Genomic DNA, 12,442 nt, shown 5'->3' with positions numbered 1-12,442 from the left:
ATTTTTTTGAGCAGTGTACAATATGTGTACTTACTAACGTACACATGACAGGTCAGTCATTTCCCTGGATGAAAGCATGTTCATGACATTTTATCCACTCAGTTGCTTATGAAAAGGTGACAACACTGTAATTTCATACCTTTAAGATATTGCTGGTTCAAAGGAATTCACAGGTTGTACTTTCATGAATTTGTTCAGCCTACAGAATGGTTGGCTCTCCTACAGATTGTCTCAGCTCACAAACAGTTGTATATCTAAACTATAGGAAGCAGGTGGAATTTAACAGCAAAGTGGAAGTAATAACAGTAACCCATGTTTAATGTACACACAGTGACCAGGATACTTGTTTGTTATATGGCACAAAGACACAGACACAATTAAACAGCAAAACTCAAAATCAAAAAAGGGTACCGAGTCTTTAATATACCTTTGTATTTTTTACTTTGTTTTTGCATGACTTAGACAATCCCAACATTTGCATTTTTTATCATTTTTAGAATTAAGATTTTTAACATAAAAAATATTTGTTTTTCTTTTCAAAAAATACAGTGGGTTCTTTCTCTTTAAAAGTTCATCTTTCTTTTTGTAAAAAGCTTTCCCAGCGTTGCGCTGTTATAAAAACATGTCACACTGTGTCATGAGAAGTGCCCTTATAAGCTGATCTGTGGAGGGGAAACCTCCTCAGTGTAGTAGAGGCCTTTGCTATGAAAACGCAATGCTGGACACTCCATACTGAACTTGTTAAGAGTATATCAATATAGGAGCCAATGTAGTGACCAGAAAAAAATTTTTTTTTGCAAGAAGCAAGAGTAAGCATTTCTTCAAGTGAGTTACTAGCCAGCAGGTCACATCGATTGTGGACATAGGAAAGAAGCTGAACTGAAAGCAACATTAGTTCCTTACTTAACCATGTGATGTCCCCTAATTCACTAGTTTGAGCTGGTAGAAAACCACTGAACAGATAAAGAAAGCAAACAAAAAGTAGTCTAGAAAATAGAAAGTGTTGTCATACAAAGTCATGTAGATTTTAATTTTTTCTTATTAAAAACTGGTCTTTGTAGGTCCTTTGGAAAAACGGTCTAAAGTAGAGGTTTGAAGTAAAACAAATTAATATAAATTGGTTTTCCCTTTTGGTTCATTGCATCCTTTTTCTTTTTTTTCTATTTTGACTTGCACTGTGTTTTCACTTTATTTTTTGTCACTGCTGTTTCTGCCATATACTCCTAAACCAAACATGTCTGGGAATCCAAAAATTGGCCTGCTTCTTCTGGAGCGGAAACACATTAAGTCCGGCTGAAACACAGTCAACTCCAGCAGGATATCTTGTGAAATGGGTCCATGAAGATTGTGGACATCCTTAAGTGTTCTTCATTTAGGGAGGTTTGGTTAAGTTGTACATTCTGACTTAGTCAATGATTGTACAATACCGGAATCTGAGGTTTCAAACAGTGCACATTTGCTGCTGGTCCATTTAAACTTTATGGATTATTGGCTTCACTTCCTCAGATCCAGAACACAGACCTGAAATTATAAAAAAAGATTAAAGTGTCATAATATAACACAGTACTGTTTATGGCAGGGGTGGCCAACCAGTCAGAGACAAAGAGCCTAAAAAAGTGTGTTAGGTACGTCAAAGAGCCGACATCGAGCAAAAATGGGGTGTGGCCTTGTGCCTTCTAGGCCACACCCCTGGTATAAAATACATTGAAAAAGCCAGATCCACATAAAATATATTGAAAAATCCAGATTCACATAATACGCTTCAGCTCCCCCATGTATCACTCCAACCAGCACCCTCTTGTCACTCCAACCAGCACCCTCTTGTCACTCCAACCAGCACCCTCCTGTCACTTCAGCCAGCACCCTCCTGTCACTTCAGCCAGCACCCTCCTGTCACTTCAGCCAGCACCCTCCTGTCACTTCAGCCAGCACCCTCATGTGTCACTTCAGCCAGCACCCTCATGTGTCACTTCAGCTTCCCCCAATTCATGCCATTGCAGCAGCCCCTTATGTGTACTCTGTTTGCTGGTGGGTGTCTTATCTCTAGTATCTGACTCCCTCAGTTCTAAGTCCCCGTAGTGCTGCTGCGTGTTTTTCTGGAGAGCAGTGGGTACCGGATCTGTTGTGGTCATGTGACTTTGTGTGTTAGGAGCCACATTTGAAGAAAGAAAGAGCCGCATGTGGCTCAAGAGCCACAGGTTGGCCACTGCTGGTTTATGGTATCATAAAGCGATACAACGTAGGGTAAACTGAAAATATTGCCCATGATTTGTTAGCCAATGGAAACTGAGATACGTAGTTTTCATGTCTCCCCTGCACCTTTGGATCTCAAAAGAAGTATAAACTGCTAAATGCATACCTCCCAAAATCTTTAAATACAGAGTCAGGGGAAAAAAAAACAAATCAGCTGTTTCATCGCTTTCCCCCCCCCCCCCCCCCCCACATTTGTTTCACCTGTATTGTTTTTTTCTCCGCAGATATAAATAAAAAGTAAAAAAAAAAGGACACACAATATTTTGAAATAAACTTTACTTGGATTTAAAACTACAGATGCCTCAAAACTACTTCATTACATTAATTACATTTATTACATTTACATTTTACTTTATTACATTAAAATACATCATACATCTATTGTTCTATTTGTATTTTGTTTTACTTTTTGAGACAATATAATATATAATTTTGATAATGCTACAATGTTTTTTTATATTGCATTAAGCAGCGTCTGCGGTTTAGTCAGGCAATATTTTTTGTCAGTTTTCTTATAATGTACCATTCATAGTTAAATACTCACAGATCCATCAGATGCACTTGCTCCTACTTTGTCTCCTCTCGCATTCCAGCAAACTTCAAATATTCCTCCTGTTCCTCTGTAGCTGTGTACTAGAGAACCACTCTGTCAAACAAAAAATAATGTTATTATTTACTACATTTAGTTATTTTTTTTATTTAGTAGCATTGCTTTCCTACTCCTATGCTATTATTGAAATTATTTACCTACTAACCTTATGTAGAAACATAGACGAAAGGCTGGTAGCTCATCTATGTATTTTATCATTTATCTCTCCTTGTGCATCTCAGATATATCTCTTGTTAATGCTTAATACATTTGAGCTCTAATCTGATTATGTAATCTGCTCGTTTTACCTATAATGGTTAATTTGCAGATCTGATCTGGTGTGTTTAAATTCCTTTTATAGTACTTTTCATGTCAAATATGGAGATAATGTTTCATCTGTAGTTGTTTCAATAAAGTTTGTTAAAACTTTTCCCATTAACTTCAGATAGACATTTTGTTTTGGACTTTCAGTGTTATTATTAAACTTGTAAAAAACATGCACAATAGGACTCTAAATGATTTTCAAAGTAGGTATAGTAATCATGTTACTTTGTATATAAAACAAAGAAGCCTATGTACAGGATACATAATATAGCTAGAATCTAAACATACCTGAGTGTTCCATATATGGACACATTTATCAAATGAGCCACTAGCCAGATACTTTCCGTCAGGACTAAAGGCTACACTATAGACGGGTTCTTGATGTTTTGTTAAAGTATGGATGCAAACGCCTCGCTCAACGTCCCATAGTCGCACTGTTGAATCAAATGACGCACTAGACAAAGAGAAAGAATAATGGAAATTAGCAAATATTTTTACATTTAAGCAGAGACAGTAAATGCACACAACAGATTGAGTTATTAGATGACCTTGATCTAATATGCTGTAGATATAAATTGTTGCTTGATTATGTCTGTACTTTAGAGCTTTTTTGTTATAAAATGATTTATGTTGTTGATTAATTGCTGAATAATTCCTTTCATTTAAATCTGCGCTTTAAATCAGCGCTGTAAATTGAAAAGTTACATATATACCCCAATAGGGATCCATTTATGGTCAGCCCACATTACTGCATCAAGTATAGCTGCTAAATGGTGTTAAGAGATTTGTCTTCGGCAATGTCTGTCCCTGAAAATCGCCATGTTACATAATGGTGACAAGCAGCCCAGTGCCGCTCTTCATGTTTTCAATATCTGTTATTAATATTCCAAATGCTTTTTGGATATTAAGCATGTAAAACGTAAGAGGACTTCCACCATTGCAAAAAGCTTGGACCCGTTGTATTGGGAAAACAGGCGTCAAAGCTTACTAGCCCAGCTCCAACATAAATCTACATATTAGTAATGACCTTGCTAGCATGATGTTTGAGTTTGGGTTGCTGGTGCCGGGACCTGTTGGGCTCCATTTGATTGTGTAGATCTCTTTATTGTGGGCCTGCAGGTCATGTACACACACGTCTTGTTTCATACTCCAGATCTACAGTAAATACATAAAGAATGACAATATTGAAGATTATGGAGTTCAAAGTAGCTCTGTAATTATTAGGTGAAAGCTTCTGACTGATAGTCAACCACAGAAATCAATAGTAGACAACCATAATACAGGCTACAACAAGTTCTGCTTTCAATAATATTGATATAATGATGAAGAGTGGGAAGAGGTGAAATCACACAGATATTATTAGGTTGGAGCGACAAAATGGGCTTAGAAAGCTTTACACCGTACAAGAAGAGCAGTTCTCCTCCTCAGGGGATATGATCTGACACCAGTCACTTAATAGATTCAGTTATTTTATGGAAGACCGTAAAATAAAGGAAAATAAAACTAGAATAACATGAAAATAAACATGGATGCGTTGGAGCATGCAGCTTATAAACAAACACAGTTATAGATTTTTTTTAATTATATGTTAACTAAGGAAGGGCATATTTTTGTACTAAGTGTTATCAGGAAATATTTACCACTGTGAATATGCAATAGATGATTCATGAATGGGCAGATGGTAGACATGGTTTGGGAGGATCAGAGTGGGGATTATTTTATCCTAACGTTTGCTATTCCAATGTTGGGTAGCTCCTACCTGGTAGGTGGGCTGTCGCTACCAGTGCCTGCCCAGAGAGGGGAGAGGAGGAGTCAGCCGTGTCCCGGCACCTGTACAAGGGATCCGGGAGGTGCCAGGACCAGTGCTGGACAGACTGCACATGCGCAATCCTCCGGCTTCAATGTACTGCATTGGTTGCAGCCCATAATAGCCAGCTAGGGCTGACAAGGCAGGGAGTGGATTCCTACAGGAAGCCAGCTCTCTTCTAATTGCAGCTTCCATGCATTGTGCGCTAAATTGGCATGATGTTAGCGCCCAAAATAGCATTGTGTGCTGACCAAACATGCGCGTCAGTCATTGCGAACCGTCTGCCGGCTAATTTTTGCAAAGTGTAGCCCATAGACCACAATGGACACATGCCATCTTCACACGGCAATAGCTGTGGGGTAAAAACTGGTATATCTAGCAGCATCACATCCCCCATAGAAATCTATGGTGGCTGCAGCTGCTGTCGGAAATGGAGGGATTGCTGCAGATATCGGAGAGAACTGCTGTAGTTTCTCCATCATTGGCTGATATGTAAACATATGTGGCTATCACCTGAAAATGGGTGTAACTGTGACTGGCAGTAGCTTACTATTGGAAGTCCTACCTGTCAGGCACAGACACTAGAGGCAGTCCCATTGGACAAAGCCACCCTCTTTTTGGTATTCCGAGGAAAAGCGGTAGAGAAAAAATGCTGTGGTGGCAGGTGCCTGACGTCTATGATGTACCCTTTGGAAGATGACCTGTGCCCAGGCAAATGAAGATGACTCCACCCAACTATCTCTGAACTGGTGTAACCGTCCACCCACTGGTGACTGTACTGGGTGGAGAGGGACCTCGTCAGTCTTTTCTGGAGCCTTGGCTCCTGATCATCAGCTGTTACTGGAAAATCTGCCTTTCGATGCTGAACCACGGCCAGGGAAATAATAGATTCTGTACGACTGACTTTTAGCAGATGCTGCAACCTGAATGAAAGAGCGAAAAGCTCGAAAACGTGTATCCTGCTGTTTAGGTGCAGTCACTGGGAGAAAAGTACTTTTTCCCCCTGGTACTGTAGCTTGGGCAATGATGGTCCAAAAAGAACACCCCCACCAAACAGAAGAGCTTCCAATTAACATCTTGATACAGAATCCACAGACCAGGTGTGGAGCCACAGGGTACTACAAGCCAAAACAGTCATAGCAGAAACACTTGAAGCCACTTGTGCTCCATTTTGTATGGCCTCTCACACATATTCAGCTGCACAGTGAAGCTGTTTTGCCAATTCAAGAAGATCATTCAATGGCTCATCATCATGAAGGCTCTCTATGAGTTTATCAGCCCAAGTCTCCATGGCCCAAGACACCCAGGTGGAGGCCAACATGGGACTGATAATGACACCAGAACCCATAAAAGTGTACTTGAGACAACCTTCTTGTTTTTTATTTAGTGGATCCTTAAAGAACGCAGATCCCTAAACCTGAAGAGCCGTGTGCTTATATAAACACACAACTGCAGTATCAACCTTGGGAGGTAGTTCCCACATCGACACATGATCCACCAGTAGTGGATAAAGTGAAGTAAATTTGTGAGGAAACAAAAATTATTTTATCCAGTGGCTTCCAGGCTTCCTCAATGAGACTGGAAAGGTCCTAAGACAATGGGACCGTCACGGTCTTCTTGAGCTGATGCATAAACGGACCCCTTTGCTTGAGAATTCCCATCGGAGCAGTCCAGGGATTTACACACAGCCGCTACAAGTTCTTCAACGCCATGACAGGAGGATGACTCGAGGTCTTCACCTTCCGGGACGACGGCAGTCTCTTGTAGTTCCCCCTCATCCTTCTCTGAATCAGAAACTTTCAACGGAGCCCTAGAAGAAGGAAGACTCTTATGTACCATGCATAACTGAGGAACTTTGAAAAACCATTCCAAGTAAAAGGAAACCTTTTAAAATCTGGACACTGTATACTCCATGGAACGGAGCCAAGGTGGATCAGACACTAATTGGGGAGTCGGCACCTCGGATCACGCATCAAGAGAACTGTCTCAGCCCGCCGTCCTAGAGTGATCCTCTCGCTGAAGTGCAACAAGATTCACTAAGTCGAAAACTGATCAGCTCAGCTCCTGTGTGCACACTGGCTCCGCAAGGGCAGACGCAATGACCATGGACGCCTGTACGACACCATTACACTGGGCACAAGTAAAACACAAAGGCATAGTAGCACTCTTAGTCTTTGCGAGCTTGGCTTTGTCTGTCATAATCCTTGTGGGACCTCGCTAAGTATACCACAATACACAGGTCACTGAGCAACTGCAAAATATTACAGTCCAATAATGACAATAACATTATAAAGAGAATACTCAGTCATCCACAGGCAGTTTCAGAGGAGAGGAGAGGAGCTGAGACTTGCACCAGGATGCAGGCATTGATCAGCATTGCATGAAGAAGCAGGAAGAGATCTTCAGTTTCACGTCTCTCTTCCTACGCAGCAAGTCTGGCTGTACAGGGCACGCGTCTATATATGGAGCCGCACATAAAAACCAAGAGAGATGACACCACCATCCAGGTCAGCTCTGACTAGCCGGCACCCTCTAACAGGGTGCCGGTGCGCACTGTCCCTGGACCAACACCTGGCACCCCCTCCATCTACATTGCCCGGCAAGTAATCTCCATCGGCAGAGGCAGCTCCCTGCAGCTGCGGCACAGATGCTGTGCAACCTAACTGTAAACCAACGTTCCACCAGTAGTCAGCGGAATACCACAAGGGTCCGTACTTGGCCCGCTACTGTTCAATATATTTATTAATGAGCTAGGAATAGGCCTGGAAAGCACAGTATCAATTTTTGCAGATGATACTAAACTGTGTAAGGTGATTAATTCAGAAATAGATGTGGAGTCTCTACAGAATGACCTGTTTAAACTTGAAACCTGGGCGTCTAAATGGGGAATGAGGTTCAATATAGAAAAATGCAAAGCTATGCATTTTTGGACAAAAAACACACATGCATCCTACACTCTAGATGGGGAAAATATAGGGGTAACAGTAGTGGAAAAAGATTTGGGGGTGCTCATAGATAATAGGCTTAATGACAGTACACAATGTCAAAATGCAGCAAAGAAGGCAAGAAAAGTCCTTGCGTGCATAAAACGGGGCATTGAGACAAGAGACGAGGATGTAATCCTGCAGCTGTACAAATCATTGGTATGTACGCACCTGGAATATTGTGTTCAATTTTGGGCACCATATTATAAAAAAAGATATCAGGGAACTAGAAAGAGTTCAAAGACGAGCTACTAAATTGAATAAAGGGTTAGAGACACTGGAGTACGAGGAAAGGCTTACTAGGTAAAATATATATACACTAGAAAAGAGGCGTCTAAGAGAAGATATTATTAATATCTTCAAATATGTAAAGGGTGATTACAAGGAGCTAGCAGGGGATCTGTTTATTAAAAGAACTCTGTATAGGACACGTGGGCACTCGCTGAGGCTAGAGGAGAGAAAATTCTGTACACAATGTAGGAAAGGGTACTTGACGCTAAGGGCAACAAAGATTTGGAACGCCCTGCCGGAGAAGGTAATAATGGCAGACTCTGTAAATGCATTTAAAAGTGGATTGGATAAAGTATCTAGGGTTATAGCATTTAACATAGTGACATTAATATCTGGGAGTGGTAGAATCGTAGTTGTCAATTGGTACTAAACCATTACTTCAGCAGGTGCATTATAATGTGAACAGCTTAACAAAGAATACAAGTTGAACACAATGGCCATTTTGCCTCTTTTCAACCTCACTTTGTAACTATGTAAAGAAAAGTAAAAGTCTATACTAAATTTGTGCACTTACTCCAAGGCACCTAAAAGAAAACTGAAATGCTGGGGTTGCAGGGGGGTGGAGTGGGGGGGGGGTCCAGTGTCCCATCGGCCTTGCTGACCGAGAAAGTTGTTAATTTTAATCGCGTCCCTTGTGGCAGTGAAACGCGTCAGGACCCTTTATTTGGACCTTAAAGAAAAGGACTTTCATTGTGATATCCAGACAATTGGACAGTGGACCTTATAAGCCTGGGATTTACAAATCTGGTGTGCCATCCAGCTCACATCCACCTCCAATTCCCTCAACTTTTGCGTCGGAGTTCGTGCCATCTGAACCTTCGCTAAGGGAACATTCCATCTCTAGGAGTGGTAATTATTGTGGAAAAATTTAATTTACCTGAAAGGCTTAACATCTTCTAGGTCCACCTACCACTGGATAACACTGCCATTTGTCCATATATGTCCAAATATACCAGAGACTGGTTTATATTAATTGCCTTCATTTTTTAATGTTCGAGATACAGATTTTATATTGAATATTTTTAATGAGTATTTAATGTCAAAATAAAACTTTTTTTATGTATCATTCACACCTGTCTGCTTATAAATATTAACATATATATTTTTCTAGCGCTGTGTACTGTTATATACTTAGATTTAAGATACCCATTTATTGGTTTAATGAGGCAATATTTTAGTTTTAAGCAGCCTTACTAATGATTTTTACATACAATCATTCTAAACATTATTTCACCACTAGTTTGTGTCTATTGGCTTTCCTATTGATTCAGGACACAGGGAACTCATCAAGTAGATCTCTTCATCTCCTAATGTCATTACTGGGCAGTATATTTCCAGGGAAAGTACTGGGCATTATAGTTATTGCTGTAGTGTAGATAATACTATGCATTACTGCTGTACTTCTGCACTGGGTGCATTACTACTGCTGGTGGAAGTAGTAGTAGTAACTTAAATGATAGTGTATGTGGCTGCCAAGTCACTTGAAACATGCATTTAAGTAATGGTGGCTTAGCATATTTCATTTACTAGTAGGCCTGTGCCAAGGGTTTCCGGGGAACCCACACCCCTGACTAGTGGAACGTTCACATCAGGTGTAAAGGAATTACACACTGCCTGATAATTCATAAAGCACAATACCAAGAGTAGAGTAATGGCATAAGAGCATAAGTGAAGATCCTCCATCCTGGCAGGGCACAGTAGTAAAAATACATATTAAGAAATTAATGTGCATTCAATTGTTGCTGGGGACAACATGTGAGGTTACTAAAAGTCTAGTAGTCTACTACTGCTGTATACTGCGTTACAGTCTATAGCTTGGGTTTTGACTTTGGGTATTTGCTTGGATAAATCCTATAAAACAGTTTTTGTGAAAAATTGCTCCAAACTCTTTAATTCACTTTTTGTTTAGTAACAAGATCTCATTTCCCATACTTATAATGGGAAATGTGATCTGACCAAATGTATTAAAAAATAAAATAAAAAATACTGCAATGAAATTCCGATGGAACAAAAATTCTACTTTATTACAAATGTCATAATTTACAACAAATAATTTGTTGTCTATAATCCACAGCTGGTTCATTAATCTGTACATACATAGAACAGCTATAGCCAAGCTTCTATAAAATCCTGGAAGTGCTGTAAAATAACATGTACTAAGGGGCCTATTTACCAAATTCACAATTTCCCCTGAATCTATCTAGGCCGACCACAGCAGAAATCTCAGATATCTGTTATTCTCTCCGTGAATAGTGGCGATAAGAAATTATAATCATTGGGTCTAGGAACCGATAATTAATGAATGTGCCCCAAAGTGAGGTCAACAGGTGACATTTTTACAAAAAGTATTTAGGACCATCTATCCATATGTTCTTCAACAAAATAAAATATGTGTTGTTTCAGACATGGCAGGCTACTTACCTTCAGTGTCATATCATCTGAGCAGGATGCTAGAAGCAGTCCTGATGGGTCCCATTTGATTGCATTAACTTCATTCTGAAAATAAATAAATAAATAAATGTTTTATGGCAAGAAGTGAGGATGCGTCTGTTCTCCAGTGGAGGGCAATCACGTATCACACTGCAGCAGCTTACAAGCCCTGTAGAAGACATTTATCACAAAGCTCGTTTCTCCCCTACTGTTCCACAATGATTCTTTGCAAACATATTTTTTCCCAGGCAGCATTTTATAACATCATTTCCAAGGTTAGTGCTAAGACTGCAGTTGTTACCTTCAGCAAAGAAGATTAAGGTGTTCTCTCTAGATCCTGTGAGGCAATGAACGCCCCTGTAACTCAGCATATCGACCCTTTTACTAGAAAAATAGTCTAGATTGCTTTGCATGGCAGCACCTCTGCTTTGCAGCTAAATCTCTGGTTTACTTACCTGTGTTTTGAACTGATGGCAAGGTTCATGATTTCTGAAGGGAGTGCGAGTAACAATGTGAAAGCAGTCCCAGCATCCTCTTTATTCAAGTCCTTATGTTCTGACCCTACTAACATGTAGTCAAAGTGTGTGCATGTTTATATATACAGGTTGAGTATCCCTTATCCAAAATGCTTGGGACCAGAAGTATTTTGGATATCGGATTTTTCCGTATTTCGGAATAATTGCATACCATATTGAGATATCATGGTGATGGGACCTAAATCTAAGCACAGAATGCATTTATAATTCATTTACACCTTATACACACAGCCTGAAGGTAATTTTAGCCAATATTTTTTATAACTTTGTGCATTAAACAAAGTGTGTGTACATTCACACAATTCATTTATGTTTCATATACACCTTATACACACAACCTGAAGGTCATTTAATACAATATTTTTAATAACTTTGTGTATTAAACAAAGTTTGTGTACATTGAGTCATCAAAAAACAAAGGTTTCACTATCTCACTCTCACTCAAAAAAGTCCGTATTTCGGAATATTCTGTATTTCGGAATATTTGGATATGGGATACTCAACCTGTATATATATATATATATATATATATATGATAAACACAAAATTCCCAAGTGCGCTAAAGTGAAACATAATTACACAATTCTTCTAGTGTTCATAGGAATGTAGACTGGTGGATGTTTAAATCTGGGGACCTGTAACAGACACCCCTCACCAAATAGTCTCCCAACAAAGATCTCTCCCGTTGTGCTGCTCCCAGGTTGGCGCAAGATAAAGATACGATTGTGTTTATATATATATATATATATATATATATATACAGTATATACACACACACACACATATATACATACACACACATACACACGCCACATGTTGCCAGTCTTCTAGGGTCAATTAACGTAGTACCGAGCCCAGGTGAGGCGCTGTGTCCTGTGTTGTAGTGTTAGCAGCGGCACTCTGGTGGGTCTCCTGCTCCCATATCTCATGGAAGCAATAGAACCCTGCACTGATATGCATCTGGTCACGAACATTAAACACCTGCGATGTCCATGGTGGGTGTTATTGAGTTCCATGAGGTATTCCTGGTACACACGAGACACCTTATATCGAGGAATGTATGGAATGTCCCATCTATCGGGCACCCACTATCATGCCCTATTTGAACTCTGATAATTCACCTTGCCATGAGCAACCTTGCCGGTGTTCAAACTGACTAACGAAATGTCAGATTACAACTGATGCAGGTCTGGCCATATCCAAGACGTCACAGTGCGGTGGTGCCACC

General features: G+C 40.0%; 1 protein-coding gene across 6 annotated transcripts in view; it reads right to left on the bottom strand.

The window, feature by feature from the left end:
* Nucleotides 1-397: 397 nt before the first annotated feature.
* Nucleotides 398-12,442, bottom strand: part of TBL1X (transducin beta like 1 X-linked) — a 495,345-nt gene continuing 483,300 nt past the window's right edge. For all 6 annotated transcript variants that reach the window (XM_063955515.1, XM_063955516.1, XM_063955517.1 and 3 more), the window contains 5 exons: nucleotides 10,670-10,744; nucleotides 4,194-4,321; nucleotides 3,455-3,620; nucleotides 2,798-2,899; nucleotides 398-1,521 (listed from right to left, as the gene is read on the bottom strand). In XM_063955515.1, coding sequence (XP_063811585.1) covers nucleotides 1,495-1,521; nucleotides 2,798-2,899; nucleotides 3,455-3,620; nucleotides 4,194-4,321; nucleotides 10,670-10,744 — 498 coding nt within the window. In that variant the 3' untranslated portion in view covers nucleotides 398-1,494. The remainder of the gene's footprint in view (nucleotides 1,522-2,797; nucleotides 2,900-3,454; nucleotides 3,621-4,193; nucleotides 4,322-10,669; nucleotides 10,745-12,442) is intronic.

This window comes from Pseudophryne corroboree, chromosome 2 (genome assembly GCF_028390025.1).
Source record: "Pseudophryne corroboree isolate aPseCor3 chromosome 2, aPseCor3.hap2, whole genome shotgun sequence".
Taxonomy (NCBI): Eukaryota; Metazoa; Chordata; class Amphibia; order Anura; family Myobatrachidae; genus Pseudophryne; species Pseudophryne corroboree.
This window is presented reverse-complemented; position numbering and strand designations above follow the sequence as displayed.